Below are 26,886 nucleotides of genomic sequence, written 5' to 3' on the forward strand. Positions count from 1 at the left end.
GCCGTCCTCGGTCGGGGCCACACATTTCCCACAAAAACATCATAAAGAAGAGCTGTTTGAGGATGGATTGTAGCCTCTACCCTGTGACAATCTAACGCCCAAAGGACAAGGGTCTCAATGCCTCAGGACTCAGAAATTCCAGAAGGGAAAACTAGGCTTTAGAAGGAAAAGAAATTAATCTAAAAAGAAATCATTGTCAGGTCCTCTTCTTTTTTCATCCCAACTAGGGCTCTCCAAACCTTTTTAAATAATGAATGGGAGGGAAAAGAGTGGGGTACAAATACCTAACTATACCTTCAGGGGTTTTGATTCCTGAAAGCCTCTGAAGTGGGATAATTCATGATTGGGGAGCTTAAGACTCTACAATAGAAAACATGGTTAGGGAGGCATGGGACTGCTAGTGAATATCTGAGGCTTTATAAATGATTGCACTCGATAACACAAAACAATAAAGCAGACCCCAAATAAAGAGGATGCCAACGGCAGCATGCATTTATCAACTCAGGACGGACTGCAGCCTGTGCAGTTGATTTCGACTTATCACGTGCTGGGCAGAACCTGTCTAGCATGTCCTTCCAGCAGCTGCAGTGAGGTGTCCACAAATGCCTTGGTGAGGCCCCCACACAGAATGAGATTTTCCTCACCTCTCTGATTTATACTCCTTGCTTTGCACCTGCCTGAGCCCCAGCTCTCACCAAAGCTCCACACCCTCCGTCCCTCTTCCCCACTCCCAGGAGCCAACTCCCAGAAGGCAGTTTTAAAGGATAACATTTCTCTCTCTCCTGGGCCTCACTGCAGGGCCGCTGCTCCTGCCCTGCTGTCCACTCCATCTTCCTTCCCTCATCATCCCCAAGGGAGGGCCTTGTGATTCAAGCACATGGCTTCCAAAGTTCTCCTGGTTGCAGTGGCCATCTACTGCTTTTGCTTGCCCACCACCCATCCTCCTTCTCTTTCTGGAAACAGCACTTCAATTTTACTTTGAGGAACCACTTCTCTCCCTCTTCCAATCTACACAGTACCGGCAGGACAGACCCCGAGCCCGGCTCCAAAGGCAGACACCTGACCTGGCCCTGACCAATCAGCACATTCCACCCCCACGGACACAGAGATCATCAAGGATGGGCAAATGACCCAAGTCGTTATAAATATAGCCAAGGTCAGCCAATGACCTTTACCCCTGGGATTTTGCTGAACCTGCTAAGAAAGCAGCACTCTTTCTGCGGGGGTTGCTGAGTTAGTAGGAAGAGGAAGTAAGCCTGAAGCAGCTGGGGGACATCCTTGCCACCACTTAGAGAGAGCCTACCTGAGCGATGCAGGGAAACACTGCCAAAGCACCTGCATCCAGACATGCCTGCAGCACACCCAGACACTTCCATTTTAGGAGCCCACCATTTATCAGGTTTTGTTTTTGTTTCTGCTTAAACCAGTATGGAGACTCTATGACTCGAAACTGAAAAAATTCTGATGTGTACAAGGTTCAGGGAATGTTATGTAACTCGTGTTAGAGAAACATTTCTATGGGTGTATGTTTGTGTATATTAACAAAACTCCCCGACATTCCAAAAGTATTTGAGGGAGCATACCTATGAGCTCACCAAGTCCAGTGAAGAAAAAAATACACGGTAGACTCAGGGAAGAGGGGAGAGAGCTGTTTTTGTTTGTTTGTAACAAAGAAACCTGAGGAAAGATGGCTACAGCAATGAAAGGCACCTGCCAGGTCACCGTGGTGAAGAGGAAAGGGTGGGGTCTCGGGACCTGGGGAACTCACCCTCATCGGTAATGGTGCCGCTGCTAGAGCCCCCGCTGCTCTTGGATTGCCGGTGGGACGAGGAAGAGGACACGGAGGACTCAGCCGCATGGCCTTTGGGTGAAGGCGAGGGTGTGAGGGTGGGGGATGTGCTTTTGGAGGTAGTGGACGTTCCAGACGGAGGCCTTTTGCTCGTCTCCAGTTTCTGCAGAACAGAGTAAGACAAATACATAGCTATCACCTGGAGGGTAGAAATGATTAAAACAGACCCACCACAAGAGGAAATACTGGTGATTGGACGCAATGAGACATCTCATCAGGACTACGAATCTACGTTAAAAACACACACACACACATGCAAAGCACAAACAGCATTATCAGAACAGTCGTAGGAGAATCCTCTCCTGGAGCAGAGAGGCAGGGGGTGGGATGGAAAAAGTGGCCCACGCAGTCAGGAAATGGGAGCCAGTTCTGCGCCTACGAGCACTGTGTCCTTGACGGAGGCCCTTACGTCCCAGCTAACCCCGCTCTAAGATGGCAGTGTGGCTTCCATGTATAATATACAAGAGTCCCTTTCTGGTCGTGATGTTCCAGTCACTGCCCACCTTTCACCAAATAATACATCATTCCACCCTGTGTGTATGTGTATATGTGTGTGTGTGTGTGTGTGTGTGTGAGAGAGAGAGATTTCGCTTTAAATAAAAAAGTGTTTTTTATTTGGAAATACTTTTAGACTCACAGAAGAGTTACAAAGGTATACCAGAGAGTTCCTGCGTATTCCTCATTCAGCTTCCCCGGATGTTAACATCTTACATAACCAGAGTACAATGATTGAAACTAAAAAATTAACATTGGGACTATTAGCTGAATTACAGACTTGGCTCAGATTTCACTGGTTGTTCCACTAACACCCTTATTCTGCTCCAGGATCTGGTCCAGCATCCCACGTTGCATTGACTTGTCATGTTTCCTTAGCCTCCTCCAATCTGTGACAGTGCCTCAGTTTTGCCTTCTCTTTCATGACCTTGACACTTCTGAAGAGTCCTGGGCAGGTACTTGCAGGATGTCCATCAATGAGGGTTTCTCTTATATTTTCTCATAATCAGATTTGCTTATGGATTTTTGGGCAGGCCACAGAGGTGATGTGCCATTCTTAGCACATGGTACCCAGAGGCACAAAGTATCAGCATCTTATTACTGATGGTGTTAACCTTCATCATCTAATTAAGGTGATGCCAGTTTTCTCCATCGTGAAGCCACTATTTTTCCCTTTCTAATTAATACATATTTGAGGGGGAGATATTTTGAGCTAAATATTGTTTTTCCTTAAAGTTTTACCCACTAATTTTAGCATTTTTTCTTTGGTGGATCTTGTCTGAAACAATTACTCCTGTTCTAATGGTGATTTGCTAATTCCCTTATTCCTTCCACATTTATTATTTGGAATTTTTCTGTAAGAGTTGTTCCTTCTCCCCCATTTATTCAGTTATTTATTGATATCAGTATGGGCTCATGGATATTTATTTTATTCTTTAGGCTGTAATCTAATACTGTCATTACTTATAGTTGCTCAAATTGTTCCAGCTTTGGCCACTGAAACCTTTCAGCTTGGCTCCGGTGTCCTTGTGACATACCCTGGCTTTTTTTTTTTCCCCTTTTGTTTCAAAAGCATTTCCTTTCTTCTCGATACCACAAAACGCTTCAGGCATTTTTCACTGACCCACTATGGGAATAAATAATATCTCTAAGGCCCTGGTCCCTTTTATTGGAGGTTGGTACTTAGAAAACAAAATCTGGGCAGTAGATTTCACATTGCTACTGGGCTGTCACTGCCTCTAGGTCCTCAGTGGACAGAGCAAGGAAATACATGATGTATACTAGCCCATGTATGCACGCAGAACCTCACTTATTTATCAACCTGTGTGTATAATATATATTTCTAAGCATGTATATTCATACTAATACTGACACCGCTCACTTCTATCCAACATGCACAGGGATTTTTCTAGCATTTCCCTTTGTTTCAATCTCGGACAGTTAAAAACTGAGCTTATTATATTTATTTATTTGTTCAACCTTAGTGTAAACATAAAGTATATGTGTATGCAAGAAGTATATGTTTGTAAAGTGGTTTTAGACTTTAACCCATATCCCTGCAAGGAAAAAAAAAAAGATCAAGAGTACAGTGCTTGCATATGGTTCTTTTTGTCTTTACTTTAGCCTTACTGTATCCACCTGACATATGAGTTTTTCCCCACCTCCTCGTGTGGTTATGTCATTCATAATATAGTTAGATCTGCTGTCACGGTCTGCATTCCATCTTGGTTCCTGGCTGATTTTATTTTTTTTCAGATTTGCATACAGTAGCAATAACTCTGTTGTGTACCATTCTATGGGTTTTGACAAATGCATCGCGTTGTGTATCATACAGAACAGTTCCATCATCCCCCAAATTCCCAGGGCTGTCTCTGCTAATCAATCCTTTCTCCCATCCCAACCCACGGAAATAATTGATCCATTTTCCATCCTTATAGTTTTATCTTTTCCAGAATGTCATATAAATGGAACCACACAATATGTGGACTTTGGGGTCTGGCTCAACATAATACCTTTGAGATCCATTCAGGTTATTGCATGCTACCAATAGTGTGTTCCTTTCCATTACTGAGTGGTATTTCATTGCGTGGATGTACCACAGCTAATCGCTTGTTGATGAGATGTTTCCAGTTGAGGGTGATTATGAAAAACTGCTATAAACATTCACCAACAGATTTTTGCATTAACAAAAGTTTTGAAAAATTCACGTGGTTAAATACCTAGGATTGAGATAGCCAGCTCATTTGGGTAAGCTATGTTTAGTTTTATAAGAAACTGCTGAACTTTTCCCAGGTGGCTGCACCATTTTGCATCCCCACCAGCATTAAATAAAGAGTCGCAGTGCCTCCACACTCTCATCAGCTCTTGTATCTGTAATACTTTTAAAAAACATTTTAGCCTGTCTAATAAGTGTACAGTGCTATCTCACTGTGGTTTTAATGTGCATTTCCCTAATAACTAAGGATGTTCAACATCTTTTCAATATGTTTGCCATTTGTCTATCTTTGATGAAGTAGCTATTCAGGTATTTTGCCCATTTTTTAATTTGTTGGTTGTTTTCTTATTGTTGAGTTTTGAGAGTTCCCTACTTAGTAGTTAAATATGATGTTCCCTACTCAGTAGTTAAATATGATATGGCTAGGTATATTCATTTTTATATTTATCCTATTTAGTGTTTTCCGAACTTCCTGGATCTGGCGTTTGGCATCTATTATTGATTTGGAGAAATTCTGAGCCATTGTTTAAAAATATTCCTTCTGCCCCATCTTTTTTCTCGTTTCCTCCAGAGATTGCAATTACCCATATGGGACAGCATTTGGTACTATTCCACAACTTTTGAGTGTTCTGGTTTTTTTGGTGGTGTTGTTTTTGCCTTAAGTTCTCTTTTTTCTTTGTGTCCAGTTCTCTTTTTTGTCAAGTGCACTAATTATTTTTTGGCTGCATCAAGTCTACTGAGGAGCACACCAAAGGCTTTCCTCATCTCTGTGACATGCTTCTTACTTCTAGCATTTCCATTTGATTCTTTTTTATAGTTTCCATATCTCTGCTGAAGTAGTTACTCACACGTTGTTCACGTTTTCCACTAGAGCCTTTAACATGTTAATGGTAGTTCTTTTCAGTTCCCTGTTAGATATTATCATTCCAACACCGGAGTCATAGAGAAGGGCTAGTCTTCTAATGATTGCTCTGTTTCTTGGGAGTGTAGATTTTCTTGCCTTTTCGTATGTCTTGTAATTTTTGTTAAAAATTGGATACCTTGAGTATAATAGTAGAGACTAAGATAAACAGTTTTTATGCCTGAAAATGGGTGCACCTCTCCTGCTAACTCCCCTCTAACTAACTACATCCCAAAGTGCAAAAAAGAAGTCTCTCTCAGGTTTTGAAAGACTTTGTCAATTAGCTACCTATATTATTAATAAATTCGTCCCTCTGCTTTTTCTGATAAGGAAAGACCTTTAATAATAAAGGTTCTGATAAAGCACAAGATAATTAGTATATCCCTACAAAACAGATATATGCCAAGCAAAAGCAAAGAAACACAATACCCGGGACCTGTGGGCAACATTACTGGAGCGGGGGCAGGTCAATATAAGGTTATTTGGGATGCTCTGAAATATCTGAACTATTCCCTACGTCCCCAGTGTAGCAGATCGATTGTGTTAATGTCCTTATCTCCACTCCTCTCTGGAGCTATACCCTTTGCTACATAACTCTGTGTGTTCTCCTGTACTGGGTGTGCTGATTGGCTTAAACAACTTGATGAGGGCTTCAGCCATTGTCACAAGAACACAGCCAAGTGGACACACATGGCCCAGTTATCCTGTTCACCCCAGCCCACAGCCAGACGTGTAAGTTATCACCCCAGACCAGAAGAACTACCTAGTTAAGTCCAGACTACACTTCCGACCCACAGATTCACGAGTTTTTTGTTTCAAAACATTGAGCCTTAGGGTGGGGAAAGAAAGCTGATATACCCACCAGGCTGTTGGGCTTTCAGAGATCTGGGAAGTGTAGAAATATTCTGATTCTCCCCATTCTGTGCCTGCTAAGGCTCGCTGATTTGCGAGCTTGCTAGAAGTCATGCCTTGTGAATATTTCACTATCACAGTGGTGCTTGTTTTAAGCAAAGTACAAATACCAGATTCAGGAGGCTCATATTTTGAATACTAATTTCTAATCCTTCCTAAGGGAGTCTTTGAGAAGCACTTCATGTCTCCATTTTGCTGCTGGAGCCATTGACAGAAAGCCCATTCCTGGTGTCCTTTGATTTAGGGCAGTGGTTTCTAAGAGCCCTGGCTAGGCTGGCTGCAGCACTCTCTGGGGAGGATAACAGATTTCCCAAACCCTGTCCTGAGAGTCTCATTCAGTTATGCTGGGTGGAGCCCAGAAACCTGAAGGTCACAGCATATTATTATATGAAGAAAATCAGGTGATCATTGACCTGCATCGTTTCCCCAGTTTACTTTTCCTGAATGCATCTTTTGACACAATTTTCTTTCAACAGAATATACTTGTATATAGGTTATATATGATAGATGCAGTCAAGAGAGATAATAATTAATACAATTTCTAACTTAGAGGCCTACCTATTTCCAATACCAATTAAAGGAAGCTAATAATATCTAACACATCTAATAAGATCATCAAAATAGAAACAGAAAATTTTAGGCAACAGAGAAGACAACTACATCAAAACCCAGACTACTTTAATGAGTAGCTGAGTTTCCTAGCAGCAAAGGCAAAAAGAGGAATACAATAATTATATAATTCTTACTAAGGAAAGAAAATATATCAAAATATCAATAGAGACTTTTTTTCCTAAAGCCAGATTCTAAAAGGAACTTAATTACATAGATCCTATTACACAAGTAATTGTCAATATAATGGAAATATGCTAATCTGTAGGGAGAGCGAAACTTTTTCAGGAGCTATGTTATAAAAGGAACCGTTATGTAGGTCCAACAGCAAAAGGAATTTGAATAACAGAGTTGTGTAAACTCTTATGGTTGGATATAAAATAAAGATTATTTCTCATTCATCCATTAAAACATCAATCTCTGGAGGCACTTCCAGACAAAGGTCCGGGGTGAAGCTCTCAGGTGATCTACCTTTTCTCAGAGAGAAAGCTTAAGATTTAGAACATATGATGAAGAGTGGGGCTGTGGCTGGATTTGGGGTCCTCTGAGAGGAGGAAATGGGCTTCACTGCACCACTCGGGGGAGGCACCTGGAGAACCACCTGGGAGAGGAGCCAGTTCACACTCATGACTAGGAACCCACATTCTGGGGCTCCCTCCATTAACCAGCCCAGGCGGAAGGGCTCAGGTGTGGAGTGGGCATTGTGAAGACACTAACACACTTCCCGTTCTAGAGAGGCATTTGGGGTTTCTCATCCACCGCAAACTCCATAGCTGCTAACAATGTGGTGACACCTCCAGGGCTACATCAATGGAGGAATGGTTCCAGAGAGGGGAGGGGAGGCTCTGGCTTCCTTCAGCTCCTCCCCTCTACCACACTCTGGCCTCTGGAGTGCCGCACATGCCATCCCCTCACCCTGGAACAGTCTCTCACCCTGCCTCACCCCTGCCCCTTCCATCTGGCTCTTCATCCTTCAGGTCGCCATTAGACGTCACTGACACTCTCAAGCCAGGCAGGGCATCCTCCCTTCTCCACGACAGCCTCTACTGCAGTGAGGGGAGACTGCTTATGTCTGTAGTGACACCCTGACAGTGGTGACCAAAGCCCCTGTTGACTGCGGGACCCTCAGTGCTAGCAGGACCCAGCCCAAAGCAGATGCTCCAAGGACGTGCACGGTGAATTAGTAAGTAGTGCTACTAATGGCAACGCGCACAGCGGACACCTACGCAGGCTTTCCAGGGGCCAGGCCCCATCCTACATGCTGAGGTGTGGGGCTGAGATTTGAATCCCGGCACTCTGGTCCTGAACCCATACTCTGCACTCTTTTGCTCTAATCAATGAGCAAAAATGTGCAACATGAGTCTGGATGAGGAATCCACTGGTGCCCTGGAGATCAGGTGGGAGGTGAACGAGCGAGGGCTCAGGGTGTAACCTCAGCAACTGCCCCGGCCCATCTCAGAAAGCAGGAGTGGCCTGTCCCAGAACTGTGGCACCACCCGCGTTCCCCAGCATGTGGGCCATGTTAGGCCAGAATCTATGAGAGGTAACACGGGGAGATGGAAACAGAACAAGCACCTTGCCACCCGGACCGCCACCGCCGGCAGGGGAGACCGGGAGCTCGGACGGGCTGGACCCGGGCGCTGGCCCAACAGGACTCGACTGATGGCTGGGCTTCTGCTCAGAGAGTCCGGCTGCTTTTTTCCTCTGGGCAGCGATCTGGGACAGGACACTGTCTATGCTGCCACCTGGGGAAACAGGAATAGGAATGACCGCCACAGGTCCAGCATACTGCAACGTGGGCGCATTGGCTTCGTGTGCCGACGGGGCTGAGCCAGAACCACGTTTCCCAGACGCCCTCCCTGTGTGGCTCTGGGTCAGGGCTGACCACAGGAGGACTCTGCATGAGAACTGGACGGCGGCTGTGACGCAGTGGCCATCAGGCGATAAAGGTGTCACGGTTAAGAGGTGGTGAAAGATGCAGTGTAGGCAAGATTAACTTGTCCTTGCTTTTCCCCCCGCACCACAGCCAGCTCGGCCAGCCTCCATCAGGCACAGACGCCTGCCTCCAGCCCCGGATTCCCACTGCAAACCCCCTGCAGCACCTTCGGCCATCCAGCCATGCCAGGGCTCCCTCCTTGCCCTCCAACTCCCCCTTTCCGAGCTTTACATCCCCAACTCCTGCAGTTGTGCAGTAACTTCCTCTTGCATAATACTCAGAGATGTCAGCTTCCCTGATTGAACCCTGATTGCCAAGTTCCCTCTCCCAGGTTCCCCAAATCTACTAACAACCTTGAATTATTATGAAAGTAACCAGGAAAGTGCTAATACCCAGGTCTAGGGAGGGAACTAGAGGGGGAACACTGATAACTAACACTTACAGAGCATTTACTAGGTGCTGGGCACTGCTGTCAATATTTTACATGTATAAACGGTACCATTCTAGAAGGCAAAACGTACCACAAGCCTTGAAAATAGGCAAACCCACTGGCCCCACCACTCTGATTTGGGGTATTTATGTTAAGCAAATAACTGATATGCAAATACAGAAGTGTGAAGGCATTACTTAGCATGGTTATCTACAGAAGCAAAAATCTAGAACAGCCCCAGTGCTCAACAAGAGGGAAGTGGTTATATAAAAGTGTGGTATCTCACGCGAATGGAAGACTGTTTGGTTATTTAAAGGATGCTATAGATACAGGTTTATGGACATAAAAAGGTGTTCACAATATGGTGATATGTGCAAAGAGAAACACGTTACAGAGCATTCTATGCTCTGATGTCAGCCTGCCTGGGTTCGGGTCCTGCCTCTGCGAATTCACAGCTGAGTGACCTTGGCTGACTGAGCCCATTCTCTCATCTGTAAAATGGAGATGATACCTTTGCAGGTTGTTGGGGGATGATCCATTTAAAGGGCTTGGTATTATGCCTGACGCATACTAAGTGCTCAATAAATTATTATTCCACTTTCATAAATACAATATGCATAAAAATGCTTTGTAAAGATATACACCAAAATGTTAGCGATCTTTAGTGGTGAGACTGTACTTTTCTTCTTATTTTCATTATTATTAGTACTACTACTACTACCACCATCATCATCTTTTTGGTTTGTCTGCTCTTAAAAGCTTTTCCACAAGAAGCATGCACTTCTTCTGTAACGGCATAAAGCAGCGGTGCCCTTCCTGCAAAGCTGGTTTTGGTTCATCCTGAATACCCTCAGGGAGGAGAAGAAAGTGTGCTGGAAGCTCAAAATAACTGTGGGGCACTCGGGTTTGAGTCTTAATTGTCACCAACTTGCTCTGTGTCCCTGAGCAAATCTCTTGCCCACTCTGATCTTCAGTGGCCTCATCTGTTCAATGAAACGGCAGGATGAGAAGCTAAGGTTTAACCTTCAAGGATTTTAAACACCATGAAAACACCAGGCATTTCTTCTAATTTCTTATAAAATTTCCAACAATATAAAGCATTTTAGACTTTATTTCCTCTGTCTCTACTCCCCCTTCCCCCAAGAAAAATGCATAAAGAAACTCCGAACTGTGAATTCACTGAAAAATCACTTGGCCACGTGGAGAAGACCCAGTGTGTGCAGCTGTTTCGGGGGCTACCTGCAGAGCGAGCACGGGGGTGGTTATATCCTCAGCACCCAGGGATCTGCCCACCTCCCGTGTGACCCCGCCCGGGTACCCACCTGAGCGGTTATGCAGCTCTCCGCCGTGCCTGCTCATGCCCCCTACCCCACTGGAGCCACCTGAGGAATGAGGTGAGTGGTTGAAGTTTCCAGAGTTGGTAGGAGAGGCTGCACTTCTTGAGAGAGATGGAAATTTAACTGGCCTGACGGGAGTCTGCAAGAATAGGTGAATGTCATGGTTAGGGTTTGCTGTTCCTTCCTCTGGACACACAGACCCACGGAGGGGAGGGACCTGGAATTCAGCCAGCCCACTCCAGCCGCTGCCCGCACCCGCCGGCACGCCCTTGCCGACCGGTGCTCAGCCTGCTGGCAGTCCAGTAGGGGATGGGAGTTCACTTCTAGCTGCTGACAACCTGACCCTTCAGCTCAGGCTGAGCCCCCCGGGGACATCCTCCCCACAGGGCACCCTGCTTTCACCATCACTCAACTCCTCCCATATTGTGGAGCGAATGCAAACCCACGCTGCCATTCTGAGCATCTGAGGCCAGGTTCTTGGTCTCCCTCTCGAGATCTGATACTACATCGGCCCAGGGAGGCAGCTGCTAGCACAGGGCTCAGTCCCGTTTTACAGCAGCGATGGAGGCCCTGAGCTTCTCCAATCACTCAGCACACTGTGGCGGCTCAGGCCCGAAATCCTCGTCTTGGCTTTGCCCATTTACCGTATCCACATGTGGACAGGCTACACATACGGAGATAACCTCCCACAGGAAGGGTACCTTAGTGTGTTACAGAGACACCAAGGGCCAGTGTGGTCCAGAGGACAGAAGCCACACTGCTTCTGGGTACAAGAAAACATCAGTCGTGTACATAGCTGCCTCCCAGTGCTGGCTCTTGGTCATGGACCTGAGCAATGAGGTAGTGTGGAATTTAACAGCTAAGAATCTGATTTTTGGTCCCAGGCGCACCCCACCTTGCTGGGTGATCTTCAGCAAATTACTTCCCCTCTCTGGGTCCCAGTGTCCTCACCTACTAAAGGGAAGGTCACATTAGATCAGGTCTTCAAACTGTGTTCCCCTCAGCTTCAGGCTTCCAGAGAGAGCACAGAGAACAGGGACTCCCACTTTCATTCCCTTCACTCTGACACTGTAATCTGTTTACATATTATGTTCTTTCACAGGCTTTCATTAGACAAAAGGTATCACTCATTAAAAAACAAAAGAAAAGAAAAGCTTTAACTCCTCTGCGTCCGTGGGTCTGAGAGCCCTTCTGCCAACAACACATCACAAATTCAGTGAGTGGTGAGTGACGCGTCCAAGCATGTCCGCTGGGTGACTTACAGTGTCTGTGTTCCCGCTGCCCACAGGGTGGCCCCTGCTGGCTCTCTGGGGCAGCACGGTCTTCATGGGGTCTGCCTTTCCGTTGTGACATGTCCGGGACCGGTCCGAGCTCCACAGCTCAAAGCTGGAAGGGGGTAAGAAAGGGGGGATGACTGCCTTCAGCTTGTCACTCGGGAGTCTGGTGAAGGGGGCTCCATTTCGAAGCTGAAAAAAAGATAGGCTGTGGGTTAGACAAAGGCCCCAGAGGGCTCCCGGATCTGGGAGGAAGATTCCAGGTATTTCCTGCTTCTCAGAGAAACGCACCATCTCTCCCTCCACCCAAGCCAGAAACCCACATGGTGTTCTCAGCTCTGCTTCCAGCAAGCGAGCAATACCCACGTCTGCTCTGCTCCAGATGCCAGTTTCTCCTGGATCCATCCACAGCAGCAAGATTAGAACAGGGACAGAAGGCTGGAGAGCCAAGGCGAAGCCAAGTGATATTGGGGAGCAGGGGAGCACCGGGGAGGTACCCCTTGCGGCAGGGAGACAGGGCACCTGAGCTGAGCCTGAAGGCCAGTCCAAGCTGGCCCAGTGAGGACTGGGAAAGGGCACTGCAGACAGAGGGAACAGAATGTGGAAAAGCCTGGAGAGAGACGAGCAGGACAAGTGTACAGAACTGCAAGCAGACTGGTGTGCCCAGAGCTGGGGCTTTCAGGAGGAAGGGGCAGGAGATGAGGGAACTGGGAGGCCCGGGCTAACTCGCCCTGAGCCCAGCAAACACGCCCTTCCCCACCCACTACACCCATCCTACTCTCCAGCCACACCTCCTACTGCTGACATTTTTAACTGTAATTGAATTTCAAATTTTGAAAATGTGATCTGGGGTCAGTTTAAAATCCACGCAATGAAGACTGGTGGATTGTCAAGGAAAAGCATTCACACAGTCCACACTAACTTTAATTAAGAAAAGACTGAACTTGGTGCCAGATGGTGCTTTGCAGGGAAGGGCATCCCACAGCTAAACCTGCCTCCAAGCAGGGCATCTCCTGCAAGGATGGCTGCAAACGCCCACTCAGCAGGGCGCCCAGGCCAGCCTCCATCTACTAAGGGCAGGCGGGCACTCTGCTGCCCTCTACAGGGCATGAGGAGGCGGGTCGGGAGTGCTCCAGGGCAGAAGGGACCGCATCCTGGGTTCCCACCCTGGTTGTCCTGAGCTTGTCTGAGAGTCGGTGAACAAGGGCTGCCCCTCTAGACTTCAGCAATTTCATCCAGCAAATGGGGGATAGGACTGGAAGGTGACTAAGGTCACTCCCAACTGCAAACCCACCACAAATGGACATTATCATTCCTTCGGGTCAGAGTCCAAAGTGCTGCACACTTTCTGGAAGGCAATGACATTCATACCCTCATCAGAGCTGTTGTAACAAAAAACTAGAAACCCCAAAGCTCCCCAGGCCAATCTCCACGTGTCAGTCAGGCCCACTGCCACGATGCAATGTTGTATAAAGAAGCCATTAGATATGATGTGGCCAAAAAATGTTCAGTGACATGGAAAAGATGGTCATGACCAGGCTCAGCACAACATGGGGAAAATAACAGTGTGTCTTCTGCACGGTTGTCAGGGAGACTCAATGAGGGAATATATGTAAAGTGCTGCAAATAGTGGCTGGGACTTAGTAAATGTTGTGCTAATACTATTACATATAATATGACATCATATTCATAGATGCGAAAAAAATGGTAGGAAAAATACTCAAACGATATATACCACAAAATGTCAATCATGATTGTATATGTGATCAAGGGTGATTTTATTTTTCTTCTTTACATTCTACTGCATCTTCCACAATTTCAGTAACAGCATTTTTGCCTTCACACTGAAAAGAATGATTACTATTTCACAGTATTAGCAAATGTCCGGCAGTGCGAGCTCCCACAGTCAGTGTGTAGAGACACCGACGTGCGTGGCGGGGCCGGGTAGAGCTGGCAGATCCTGGTCAGGACCCGGGCAGCGTGGGCATCCTCCAGGACCATCTCTGCTCCTTCTCCTCTCCAATACTGCCCTCTCCTGGCCGGCCTCCACATTGGGTCTCAGAGCTAAATGGACTTGAGTCTAACCCCAAGAAGTAGGCTCTCATTTCAGAGAAAAGGAACAGGAAGCCCAGAGAGGTGAGGTAACACGTCCAAGGTCACAAAACAGATAACTGAGCTCTTATTTAAAAACCACAGCCATGAGGGACAGCATCTCTCAAGTCAGAGACTGCTAGCTGTCTCCCAGCATCCACCTTATATAGCCTCCTTATTAGACATCCCCGATCTCAAATTGGGCTTACAACCACCTAGAAGAAAGACTTCATTTCCCAGACTCCTGAGCAGCGTGATGTGCCCATGGGACTAAATTAAGGCTGATCTGATGTAAACAGAAGTGATAGGTGAGTTAGGAAAATTCTTTCAAGATACCTGGCATGTACCCATGATGGTGCCATCTCTTCTTCCCTTATCCCTCTTGCTGGCTAGAATGAGGCAGTAATGCCCAGAGCTCTGGCAGCCATCTTGGACTAAGAGGTGACCTTGGTGATAGAAGCCATGTCTCGGAGACCAACAGGTAGACGAGACCTAGGTCCCTAACTCCATGGAACAATGCACCAGTCCTGAACGTCACTTACTTGAGAGAAATAAGCTGCTGTCTTATTTATGTTACTGTTATCTGGGGACTTTCTGTTACTCACAGCTGAACCTCGTCCTGATCCATCTCTAGCTTATAGATGAGGAAACTGAGGCCTCACTCAGGCCGGAAAATCCCGTGACTCCTCTCCCCTGCAGTCCATAACCAAAGTGGTTAAGTCTAGTGGCGCCCATCAACTCCTGCCCCTGCAATGCCCATCCTCAGGGCTGCCCCCCCTGAGAATGTGACCAGGGCTTACCTCTGGCCACGAAACACCAGCACAGCCTTACCCACAGTTCAGGGCTGGCACCTGTTCTGACTCCTCGGTGCCAGAGCTATACCCATTGTTATACATGTCGACAGAAGCTCCATCACAGAGGAAGACAAACGCCCACATCGCTCCTTGTTAATCAGTCCACTAATGACGGCAGAGAACCTGAAATACTTTTAGAAAAGCCCCACACTCACCATGGTCGTCAAAAACACATCTTCCTTTTCTCCTCTCGTGCTCGCAGGACCTGAGAGACAAATGGAAGTTTCCTGAAATGACCCCCCCCATGAGTGTATGGCGTGAGGATGAGTGACCAGGTTGGCCTTCATCCTGGTAAACCCATTCTCCTGGGTGATTAAATATTTAATAATAATTGGTATTCAATATTTGAATAGAAGGAAAGCATTAAAAATGTATCTCAGAGCGCGTTTTCAGCTTTTCCATAAACCACTGCCGTGCTGGGTCAGACAGCGGGGCACCCAGCTCAATAGTCTGTCTGGAGCAGTGGTGCCCGTGGAGCTGGTCTGCGTGTGGGGTGTCTGTTAGAAGGGATCTGATCTAACCAATTGCCCACTCGCTATGGGAATCTCCTTCAGCACCCTGGCAAAGTCATCCAATCCAATGGGAGGCTCCTGTGGCGGGGAGCTCACCAACCCTCTTCTCCCGAGGTATCTCGTTCTGTTTCAGAACACTGCCAGTGCCACAGACCAAGCACATTTGGTAGGTGGGAGAATCACCTACCGTGTTTCCCCGAAAATAAGACCTAGCCGGACAAGGAGCTCTAATGCGTCTTTTGGAGCAAAAATTAATATAAGACCCGGTCTTATAGTAAAATAAGACCGGGTCTTATATAATACAATATAAGACCAGGTCTTGTATTTTACTATATTAATTTTTGCTCCAAAAGATGCATTAGAGCTCACTGATTGGCTAGGTCTTATTTTCAGGGAAACAGGGTACCTGTGGCTTCAGGTCTCTCAGCAGAGCATGTGGGACAGAAATCTGGGACTCCTGCCACCAGCTCCCCCATTATCCCAGGCTCATAGCATTTGAGTGCCTGTCTAAGCCTCTTCTTTGCCAGACCAGCCACTGCTCAAGTCCAACCTCCTCTCACCTCTGACATCAGCCTGGGAGGTAGCAAGGACACAGGGCAGAGGAGTTGGGATTGACCATTCTGGAAATTCCACCGCATCTGCAGCTTTTTCTTACCATTGTCTTTCATGGTGGGGGCCACATCAGGGAGTCCCAAGCGGCTTGTCTTGTCCTGGGGGGGCGCCCTCATGGTGGAGTCCAGAGCTGGTTCCGGCTCATCACAGAAAGGCAATGACTGGTTGCTGGACAGCCCACGGGGCAGGGTCTGCATCAGTTTGAGCTTCCGGAACCGATTGGACATTCGGTTCCACCAGGACTGCCAAGGGAACGCAGAGCAGAGGTCATGCCCCAAGAACACCCAGCTCAGGGACCGTGACCACACTTTACACTTGCTCACCCTCTCCTCTCCTGGGGAATGGCAGGCATTACCAGTCAACCACAGCACCCTTTCCCAGTAAGCCCTGGTGCTCGGTAAATCTTTTCTGACCCTGCTGTTAGGAGCCATTTTGAATAGATAGGAGGTAACAGTGAACCCAAATTGCCACCCCTCACCTAATCAATCCATTGTACAGACTGAGAAATGGAGACCCAGACAGGGGTGACCCTGGCTCAAAGTCTCACAGTGAGTCGGGGACAGACAGATGGACACATGCAACACCAGACAGCTTAACAGCTACACTGCAACCTCTTTCCACCTATTCCAGTGACAACGTGAGAGGTGCCAGGGTGTCCATACCAAGGCCTGGCCATCTGCTCCTCTAGCTTCCCCACCTAGAGAGAGAACAGCTGCTACCTCCCAGGGCGTCCTCATAATCCCATGACAGCTTGCAGGGTACTGGCACAACCCAAAGGGAGGCTCGGCCTACAGAGATGGCAGTGTGGACAGGACAAAGGGCTCTCTGCAGACAGCACCGTGAGAAGAATCGGGGGCTTGACTGAGCCAGCAATGCAAAAGGCACGCCAAGTCTGCAGATCTGAGGAGGTACGAGGACCTCACACAGGATGGAGTCGGGGCGGAGGAAATAAGTTAGATTTCAAACAAGTAGAGCAGGATGGGGAGATGAGAAATTCAAAGAAAAATACTAGGCTTGCAGTTAGAAATAAGCAACTGGAACTTGGTTTTGGTGTTTCCAGGAAGAAGCTGATGGGGGCCTGTGGACCACAGGGAGATTCCCAGAATGGCGCAATCAGCGAATGTTCTACATACTAAAGCAGAGGCCACAGACAGATGGCCTGGGAGGGGAGGTGTTCAGTCTGGCCAGCTCAGTACTACAGCATGCAGATTTTTAAAAAACTCCCTACATTTATAAATGGAGTTTCCACATCAAAATCAAGTTTCTCCTGAAAAAAATGGGAGTATCTGGCAACCTGGACCTCCATTCTTGTAAAGCAGCCACTGATGCACTAAGTGGTTAGGATCGCCCCTTTCCCCGGTCCCCACCATTCCCTACTGCTCACCCCATCTTACTTCTCACCCCCGCCAGCCTTCTACCCACGACCTAAGTAAGCCCTGGGTTACGAGGAAGTAGTAGGCACCCCTCCACCCCACCACCCATCTGAAGCCCTTTAAGACAAGAAACGGCAAACCTTAAGCCCTCCTTTGTCATCGGGCAGCACTGGGACACTCCAGGGCTGGCGGACCTTCGAGTGGGGTGGGGGTGGAGGGTGGCTCGGCCGGCCTTTGTCTTTATTCACCTGCATGCACACAGATGCCAGCAGTCGAACAAGTTCCGTGTCTATGGGCACAAAAGGTAGCGTTTTACCTGCAAATATGTCTGTGGGGCTCTAGGGGGTGGGTCCAGAGTGACCCCTGTCAGCCTTAGAACTCGAGCCTGTGTTACTCCAGGATCAAGCCACCTGCCTCTCCATCTAATCTTCAAAAGCTGGCAAAAAGGCCAGCAGGATTTAAACCACTTGATCAGAAAGAAAAACCAGAAGCCCTCTTCCCCTAGGAAAGCAGAGGGGTAGTATGTTTTAAAGAGTACAGGCTCTGCAGCCAGAGGGCAGAGATTCAAATTATGCCTCTGCCCGCCCCTCTCTGGCTGTGTTATTGTAGGTAAATTAGGGAACCTCTCTGTGCCTCTGTAAAAGGGGTGACATTAGTACCCACTTCATAAAGCATCTGGAGGATTTGAGGGAATTCTTGGTATATGGTGAATGCTTAAGAGTGGTTAAGTATCATTAGTTAATATTAACTCAACAAGGTTATTTTAAAAAGCAACAAACAAGACTGAGAAGAAATTACTACACACTATTAACATGGTTAATGGTTTCTCTTGACAACCATTTCGTTTTTCGTCTCCAAGTGTTCAATAATAAGCATGTGTTTCTTTGAAAATTTCAGGCAAAAACTTCCCTTAAAAAAACCCACTAGGGAAAAAAGTCCACTAGAGACAGATTGTTTCATGGGGAAAAGGAGTGGGGAAATGGGCGGGGAACAAGGGAGAAGAAACACAGTGAGAGAGAAGAGTTTGTCGGAGAAAAGCATGTGCCGTCCAGCCTGGGGTCGTGGAAACTGATTCTGCACGTGAGTGAGATCACTGGACTTGCACAGAGCTGGATCAAGTCTTCCCCCTGGTCTCGGTCACCTTCCCTCAGACACCTCCCCTTGACAAGAGGATGTAAGGCTTTGTTTCCCTCATACACCCTCCAAGGATGAAGTGGAACCAAGCAGCGTATCTGTGCCGTGTGGGGCCTGCACCGGGGAGGGGTGGTCGTGGTGGCAATGCTAGTGATGAGGAAGGACACCATGGCCTGCCACCCCCATAGCTAAGAGCAGCAGCAGGAGTAAATCCACGTGGGGTGGTGGAGGTAAAAGTCCTCTCCCCGTGGCCAGCAGGCTGCGATCTGGCTCAGGGCTCAAAGCCTGTGGGTCAGGAGGGCCTCCCAACCTCTCCCCCAATCGGGACTGAAACTCCAGGATTATAAACAGATAGACCCTGCCCCTCGAACTGGCTCACGGGAAGCCCCACTTCCCAGAAGAGGGCCTGCCACACTTGGTGAAGGGCTAAGGGGAGCAGGCAGCACCAGTCGGCACCAAGAGAGGTGGGGCTAGTCAGGGCGACACCCTGGGCACAGAGCCCTTCACCAGGCCGCCTCCACCTACAAAATTCAGCTGAGGGGTCGCTGCTCCATCTCTCATTCTGCTTGGCAAAGGGCTTTTTTCTGTTTACTCCTGAGCCCCTCAGTTTCTGGCTCCAGAGCACAGACACCATTCTGGGATTCGTGTGGACTGCCAAGGCAGACACACACCTTGCTGGCCTTCCCTTCTTGGAGACTCTCATGAGCTAGTGGCAGGAGAGGTCGCAGGGAGCACCCTCACCCAGCCTCTGCTGGGAAGGGACAAACTTGCCGAGGGCCGTATGGTGAGCTCTTGGAGCTTGAGAGTGGCTTCCCCCTTGAATAAGCAAGTGCTTAAAATGCAAGCGATTATCTGGCTTCCCAGCCAGAGAAGGGCAAGGCAGGGCTGCAACCCGTTTCCTGAAACAACCCACCAGGATCGCTCAGCAGCATCACCAGGTCAAAGGCTGTGTACCCGTTTTTTGCACGAAGCGTGACATCAGCCCCTTGGTTCAGCAGATATTTGACAATTTCCTTATTCCTGGGGAGGAAAGAACAAGTCAGAATTAGGCCCACTGAAAGCCAAAGCGTGGCTTTGCTCCTGGGCAACGAGACGTGATATGAACTAGACACTAGCCCAGTGTCTGAGCGTGTAAGAAGGGCGTGGAAAGCGGCCGAACATCTCGCTCCACCTTCCCGACTCTCGACCAGGTCAAAGCCTAAGTGCTCCTTCCCTGAACAAAATGAACGCAGAGGGCTCTGCCCCAAAACCACTCGGGCCCCAAGACCCCTACCCAGATCAGGACCTCCGCACTGGCCAAGGTGCTCGATGTGGAGTCTGAGGCTCGTCAAGTAAGAAGACAAACCACTTGGAGATGACGCAGGAAAACGCCCTGGACACCTGGCGCAGGGCACAGAAGGGGCCCCGAATTTGGAAGCAGACCTCAGCAGCTACATGACTGCGCGCAGATCCCTGCCTCTCAGTCAGCCGCCCCCAAGGAGGAGGCCTCCAGGAGGACAACGGGATGACAGAGGACCAGAGATTCAGAAGCACCAGTCCCTGCTGATGCTTGTTCAGAAGGAGAGGGTTAAAGCAAGTGTCCCCGTCGCATGTCTCGGACAAGCCAATGGTATGAATGGCTCGCGTGCATTTCCAATAGGGACAACTTAGGGAGGTTGCTCACACATCAATGTGAAAACCTCAAACGAACTAACCACTCTGTTCAACCGAAACCAATCTGCAGAAACATATGTTTCGGCATAAAACATTTTTGCTGCCCGGTTTTTCATGGCCCCTGGTGAAGTTCTGTGATGAGGTCATAGAAAAGCTAGATAAAGAAGGGCGGGAACACGGGAAAGAATGAGCCTGTGCGGCTTTAATCTTTTGTGCCTGTCCCGACGTCCTCAGAGCCCTGGGGTTTAGCTGTGGGTCTCAGGACCTGAAAGCCCCCGTCAAGAAGCCCATTCAGCCTGAGCATCCTATCAGCCTCGCCGCAAAGGGAGTGGGGCTGGCACTGACCCATGGTAAGTGGCCTGCATGAGAGCCGTCCAGCCGTGCACGCTGTCCTGCTTGTCAATTTCAGCATGCCTCTCCACCAGCAGCTGCACCAGAGGCAGCTGCCCCATGACGGCGGCCAGCATCAGGGGGGTCGCCCCGTCCCCATTGACCAGGTTCACGTGGTTGGGGTCTTCATCGGCAATCTCTTTGACCAGCTGGAAGTTTCCTGCAAACAGAAGCAAGAACCCTAATGATCCATGGGCCTGGCACTGCAGGCTCATGTATGTCCAGTGGGTTCATATAACAAACATGTGCTGAGCCTGCCTCTGCCCCGGGCTGCTGGACGTTATAGGGGTTCCAAAGATGAGTCGGAGGGAGCCTCCACTCTCAAATCCCTCAATCTATGAGGGACAGATAACTTCACTAAAACAGAGCAGTCGTGATGCTGTAAGAGGATAGATGAAGGAGACTGATGGAGGACAATGACCATGCAGAAGGAGCGCACAGGTCCGGCTGGGGGTTGAGGGTCAGGGAGGACTCCCTGGACATGGGGTCTGCATCAGAAGAGGAAATTTTAGGCTAAACAGTTCTTCATCACAAAGAGTCTGAAGTGGGGAGGTGGGTAGCCAGGTGTTTCAGAGGCAGGGAAAAGCCAGGACCTAACCACAAGGTTTGGCTGGAGAGGCGGAGGAGCCTGGGAGGGCAGGCTGGAAAGTACCGTAATCCTCCTAACGATCAGCCTCCAGGGTCGGAAATTTCCTTGGGGAAACTAGAGTCAGGAAACAATAAAATGCCTGTTTGTTTCTCAAATACTCTGGGTGGCCTTGAAGAGGACCAGAAATATTAGGTTGGGAGAATGTGGCACTGAATTTTGAAATATCCAAAAAGATTTTCTAAAGCACTTACCCATTTTCAATGCATGGAAAATATCAGGTCGCCTTTTCTCCTCATCTGGGTAAACAAAGATTTTGAAAGTTAAGTACCGAAAGGTTTACTGTAACAGGAAAGTCACAAGGGTGTAACAACGCAGTCTAGCTTTTAAAATCATCTACTTTTCAAAAGCAATCTAATCAGAGACCTAAGTAATGGACAAATCCAGCAGCCCTTCTGGAAGGTTATTATCAAAGAATGTCCGAAAATGCATCGGAGACAAGATCTGGGGAGGTCATTTGGCCAAAATGACATTAATGAGCAGTGGACCGTTTCCTGATCCGATACTCATAGAGCTTTTAGGCATTCCAAACTTTGGGATGCCCTTTCTTAGATATGATAGAAAAGCAGTCTTAGAACAGCCTGAATTCCTGTGAAAAATGTAAACAGAAACGACTCTTTTAAATGGACAACCATGAGATAATTCCAGAGCAGAGGACCCAAGACACTGAGCAGCTAAGCCCAGAGGAAGGTCATGGATGTGGTCTCCAGAGGAGCCAACGTTCATTTTTGCTTTCCTTCCCAAATAAGAAGCAATCTGCGTATCATTCTGAGAGTCATCCCTGCCCCAGGCCTGCAAACACAGCTCCCTGTGAGCAACTGCCCACCTGACTTCATGCTGAAACCCGCAGCCCAGCTGCTGGGCTGGTGCAGGACACTGGTGCCCCCTGTCCACTCCCAAAGCTGGGCCTTGCTGCATCCATCCAATGCCAGCCCCTCCCTCATCTGCTCATCTGTCACCTTCCTCTAAACTTGGGCTAGTGGGGGCCTTGCTCCTGTCAGAAAGCAGACGTCCTCATGACCAGTCCCCTCGCTGGTGGTGGAAGGCAGGACTTCCTGCCACCTCTGAGTAGCTCTGGGGAGGGAGCAGCTGCAGGAGAGGAAACCTGTGGCTCTGGGCTGAATCTCTGGTCCAGATCAGCCCCTCTGGGCAGCTGGGAAGAAGCTGAACAATGGTGCAAGGGGCACTGAGTCTGGGGTCAGCATGTCAGAACGAGTGCATGTTTCTAGAGTGATCTGTCTCCTCATTGCTAAAATGGGGATAATATGCTCCTGTGGGGACCACATGGCAGATGCAGGGATCAATAATATAGATGGGAAAATGCTTCAGAAAAGGTTAAGCCCTACTCAAAGAGCAATTTTTGTTATCTTTACTAGTTAGTGACCAGCACCCACCCCAGCTAGGGTAGGTACTTAACTCCGGGGCTCGTAAAGGAAGTACAGACACAGAACCAAGTGTCTGATTTTGCCTATGAAATACTATTACAAAATAATTCTGCATCTTAGTTTTAATATGTCGTGTTTCTGTAAGTGTTTCAGAGTCTAATGTGCGATGGGCCAGCACCTTCTCATGCCAAGACCCTTTGACAGAAAAGAGCGCATCACCTGGCCTTAGAGTTGGTTGCTAAGCAACCATCTGGTACAAATGAATCACTTAAACAGTCTAGCCTGACCCCAGGAGGCTGGGATAGCTGTGCCCCTGATGCCAAGTGACCCTGGGCTGGTCCCTTCCTCACTCTGTGCTCCAGTTTTTGCGTTGATGTCAGAACAGCTCTGGGGACCCAACCCCAACCCCACAGTGTGGGAAGGGAGGGTGTCACAATGACAGTTATAGCCTCCACGGCAACCTGTCCTACAGCTAAGTCAAGGGAGAGACTTGCAGGTCCCTAAGGCCCCAGTGTGATGGATTTCCTGGCATCTCACAAAAAGAGTGGGGGCCATTATTCTTTAATAACCTGTCCTTATTACTAACACAGCCTTGGTCCTTACTGCCGTCCTACCTGAAGGCTCTTTCCCAGAGCCCGGGTGGCGCACTCCTTCAGCTCCTGCAATTGGCTGAAATCTCACTTCCTCAAGGAGGCCATCTGAGACCATCCTACTTCATGCTGCAGCCTGCATCACCCCCACTCTGCCACTCCAAACCCTCTACCTTGCCCCACCCCGTGGCACTTAAACACCTACTGTACTATGTAACCTAACCTACTTTATTTAATAGGCTGTTTCCTGGTTATTATCAAAGTTCTCAAGGGCAGGGATTGGATCTGATTTGCTCAGACTTATCCCAGATACTGAGAACAGTGCCTGGTACTTAGTAGGAACTCAATAAATGTTTGTAGAATAACTGAATAAACAAATGATCAATAAAAACCTATTACAATAGCTTCAGTTTACTCAGTGCTATCTATGTGCCAAGCACTGGGTATACAGTTATAGGCATTACCCTGTTTCCCCGAAAATAAGACCACGCCGGACCATCAGCTGTAATGCGTCTTTTGGAGCAAAAATTAATACCACCCAGTATTATATTATATTATATTATATTATATTATATTATATTATATTAATTATATTATATTATATTATATTATATTATATTATATTATATAGACCTGGTCTTATGGTAAAATAAGACCGGTCTTATATTATTTTTTTCTCCAAAAGACGCATTAGAGCTGACGTTCCGGCGAGGTCTTATTTTCGGGGAAACAGAGTATCTTACTATTGCTCACAGAACTTTACAAGTGCATTTATTACAACTGTTTTATGACAGAGGACACTGAAGTCCTGAAAGGACAATGAACATACACCCAAGCCTCCCCAGCCACAACGTGGAGAACTCGCCTCAAACCCAGGTCTGCTCGGTGGGGAAGTCTGCACTGATGGCCATGACCCAATCCTGTCAAACATGACAACGGTAACAAGGGAGACGGCAGCGGCCAACATCTCTCACACACTCCCTATGGACCGGGGAGACCTCACTTATTCCTCACAGCGGTCCTGTGAGGTGGGTGTTACTCCCACCCCCCATTTACGGACAACAAAAGGGAAGCTTGGTGAATTCAGGCAACCCATCCAAGGTCCCTGGCTGGCCTTTTCTTCCGATTTTCACCTTTCAGCCCTAGATGCGTATCCACTGCGGCCGGTCACTACAGCCTGCAGGTGCCTCAGCCATTATCACTGAAGTCAGACCCATCCCAGAAAACGGGTACTGACACTGTGTGTGACATTGCATTGCACAGACCTACTGCTCATGATGAACTAGAGGTTTTGGACCGCAATGTGTCCTGTGGCAGGTGTGTTAAGGGTTGTTTAGCCAGCCCTTTAAGTGCCAGAAAGATGGCAAAAAGAAAAGAGATGCAGGACACATCAATAGGTGTTGGAATAAACCTCAAACATGGCCTGAATTTTATGTGAATTAGTCTCTGGGGACTGATCACAGATGAGCTCAGGCACCTTGTTCTGGAGCAGGGTTGGCAAACTACAGTCCACGGGCCAAGCCTGACCTTCTGCCTATTTTTATAATTATAGTTTTACTGGAACATAGCCACACACACTCATTTACAGGGTTGCTTTCACTCTAGCAGAAACAAGCGGTTACGACACAGACTGGATGGCACACGAAGTCGAAAATATTTATTATCTGGTCCTTTACAAAAGAAGTTCGCTGACCCTGTTCTAGAAGAATCCTAGAAACACCTGCCTCAGAATCACCTGGTGAGGGAGGAGGGGCCTTGCTATGTTGGTTTCTGGGCTCTTCCCAGAGCTACCAAATCTCTCTCTGGGGGGCAGGAACCTCACATGTAACAGGTTCTCCCAACTGATCCTTACGCACAGCACATCATAAGGCCCACTGCTCTGCAGGCTGGACTCTGATTTCTGCATGCCCTTCAGTTGGGCAATCCATGGCTTGAGTCTTTGACACCCAATTTGGGGTCCTCTGTGAAGCCATGGTGGGGGGTGGGGCTGGGGAGGGGCAGCCTGACCTGTCTTGGGCCTGACGGTGGTCAGTGGGTCCAGGTAATCTGCAAGGTCCCTGTGCTTGCGGTCAAGTGCAACCTCGAAGGCCGTCTTCTCCAGCACGCTGAGGTGGTCAGGGCTGGCCCCCTTCTCCATCAGCTGCTGGGCCACGCCAAGCCTTCCGACGAGCGCTGCCAGCATCAGCGGGCTCCAGCCCACAGTCCGGGCGGCGTGGTTGGGGTCTGCACCCCACTCGAGCAGCAGACGGACCACAGCCTCATGCCCATGCTGGATGGCAGCCATCAGGGCTGTGATATCCAGCAGCTCGTCCCTGCTGTCCCCTGTCCCCGGCTGCTCGCCTGAGGGCTTGTGATGGTCCACAAAGGCACCAGCTTCCAGAAGCAGCTTCACCACGCCCAGGTGGCCACCCCGAGAGGCCACAGTGAGCACACTGGCCCCCAGCCGGTTCTGGGCATTGACATCAGCCCCGTGATCCAAAAGCAGGTGTGCCACACTCACATGCCCAAATCTGCCAGGAAGATGGAAAATTAGCGACACTAAATATGGAGCACAGATAAGGAGACACTTATGTAATCCTCATTTGTCCTTAATTATTTAAGTCCTAAGAGCTGCGTGTAACAGTCCTTCTTCTGATGCCTGGCACTGTGCTGGCCCTGCATATGCACCACCACAAAGGGGAGCAACTGTCCTGCCTAGGTTCGAATCCAGCTCTGCCATCCACTAGCTGCACGACCTTGAAAAAGAACTTTAGCTTCTTTGTGCCTTCATTTGCTCATCTGTAAAGTAGGGATATAACTGTATCTGCTGAGAGGGAATGTTAAGGATTGAACTGATATACCTAAATATGTAATATATACAAAGCACCTAGACACAGTGTTTGGCCAAAGGAAGCACCACATAAATGGTAGCTTATATCACTGTAATTATTTTACATTACGCAACATGCCAAGGTTACCCAGCTGGTAAGGAGCTGTGTCAGGGTCAGAACCCAGGTCTATCTGAATCCTGCTGCCGTCCCTCTGTGCCCTACACCACACTGCTTCCCATGTCTCAGAAAGGTCCTTTTACTCTGCTTTGCAGCCTGGTAATCTGTCTCTCTGCCTACGCTGATTTCCACATGGGCAGGACCCATGTCTGACTCATGTCTACGCCTTCCCTCCCCAAACGTACACACAGAGAAGGTCCTTTGAGATGAGGCAGCAGACCCTATGCCAAGAGGTGTGGCGTGGCTGTGGTCAGCAGAGATGGACTCTCAAGTCTCGCCAGAGGTCTGCTGCCACCTGCTGGCAGGAATGTCCACTGTCCCAGGCTGAGAATTGGGCCTGGGCCAGACCCCCCTCAATGAAGCTTGAGCTATGGTCCTGCTGGGACACGAGACTAACATGTGCCCACCAACTCTCTAATATCAGGAAGAGGAAAACAGATGCCTCTTGCCAGCAAAATCTCTTCCTTCTTTTGCTTCCAGAGGGCAAGAAAATTCCTTTTTTCAGCATTTTTGGTTGGCATACTCTTTCTGGACTCCGAGTTGTGTGTGTCAGAGCTGGAAGGGGCCCTAGACTAACAAGGAAAGAATGACAAGAGACGGGCTGGTTGTGCCAGGCTTTACAAGGCCATGATGGCTGCATAACGTCTGCATCCTGTGAGGCAGCTTTGCAATCTCTTGTTGTGCACCCGTCCTTTCCGGAA

General features: G+C 48.4%; 1 protein-coding gene across 1 annotated transcript in view; it reads right to left on the reverse strand.

Moving 5' to 3' along the window:
- The window catches only part of ANKS6 (ankyrin repeat and sterile alpha motif domain containing 6), a 44,829-nt gene that overhangs the window by 11,872 nt on the left and 6,071 nt on the right, over positions 1 to 26,886 (reverse strand). The window contains exons 2-12 of the mRNA XM_033123841.1: positions 25,206 to 25,708; positions 21,418 to 21,462; positions 20,533 to 20,737; positions 19,448 to 19,554; positions 17,541 to 17,689; positions 16,071 to 16,269; positions 15,059 to 15,108; positions 11,947 to 12,150; positions 10,670 to 10,823; positions 8,557 to 8,726; positions 1,769 to 1,952 (exon numbers count right to left, since the gene is read on the reverse strand). Of these exons, the coding sequence (XP_032979732.1) occupies positions 1,769 to 1,952; positions 8,557 to 8,726; positions 10,670 to 10,823; positions 11,947 to 12,150; positions 15,059 to 15,108; positions 16,071 to 16,269; positions 17,541 to 17,689; positions 19,448 to 19,554; positions 20,533 to 20,737; positions 21,418 to 21,462; positions 25,206 to 25,708 (1,970 nt within the window). The remainder of the gene's footprint in view (positions 1 to 1,768; positions 1,953 to 8,556; positions 8,727 to 10,669; positions 10,824 to 11,946; positions 12,151 to 15,058; positions 15,109 to 16,070; positions 16,270 to 17,540; positions 17,690 to 19,447; positions 19,555 to 20,532; positions 20,738 to 21,417; positions 21,463 to 25,205; positions 25,709 to 26,886) is intronic.

The sequence above is a fragment of the Rhinolophus ferrumequinum genome, chromosome 12 (assembly GCF_004115265.2).
Source record: "Rhinolophus ferrumequinum isolate MPI-CBG mRhiFer1 chromosome 12, mRhiFer1_v1.p, whole genome shotgun sequence".
Taxonomy (NCBI): domain Eukaryota; kingdom Metazoa; phylum Chordata; class Mammalia; order Chiroptera; family Rhinolophidae; genus Rhinolophus; species Rhinolophus ferrumequinum.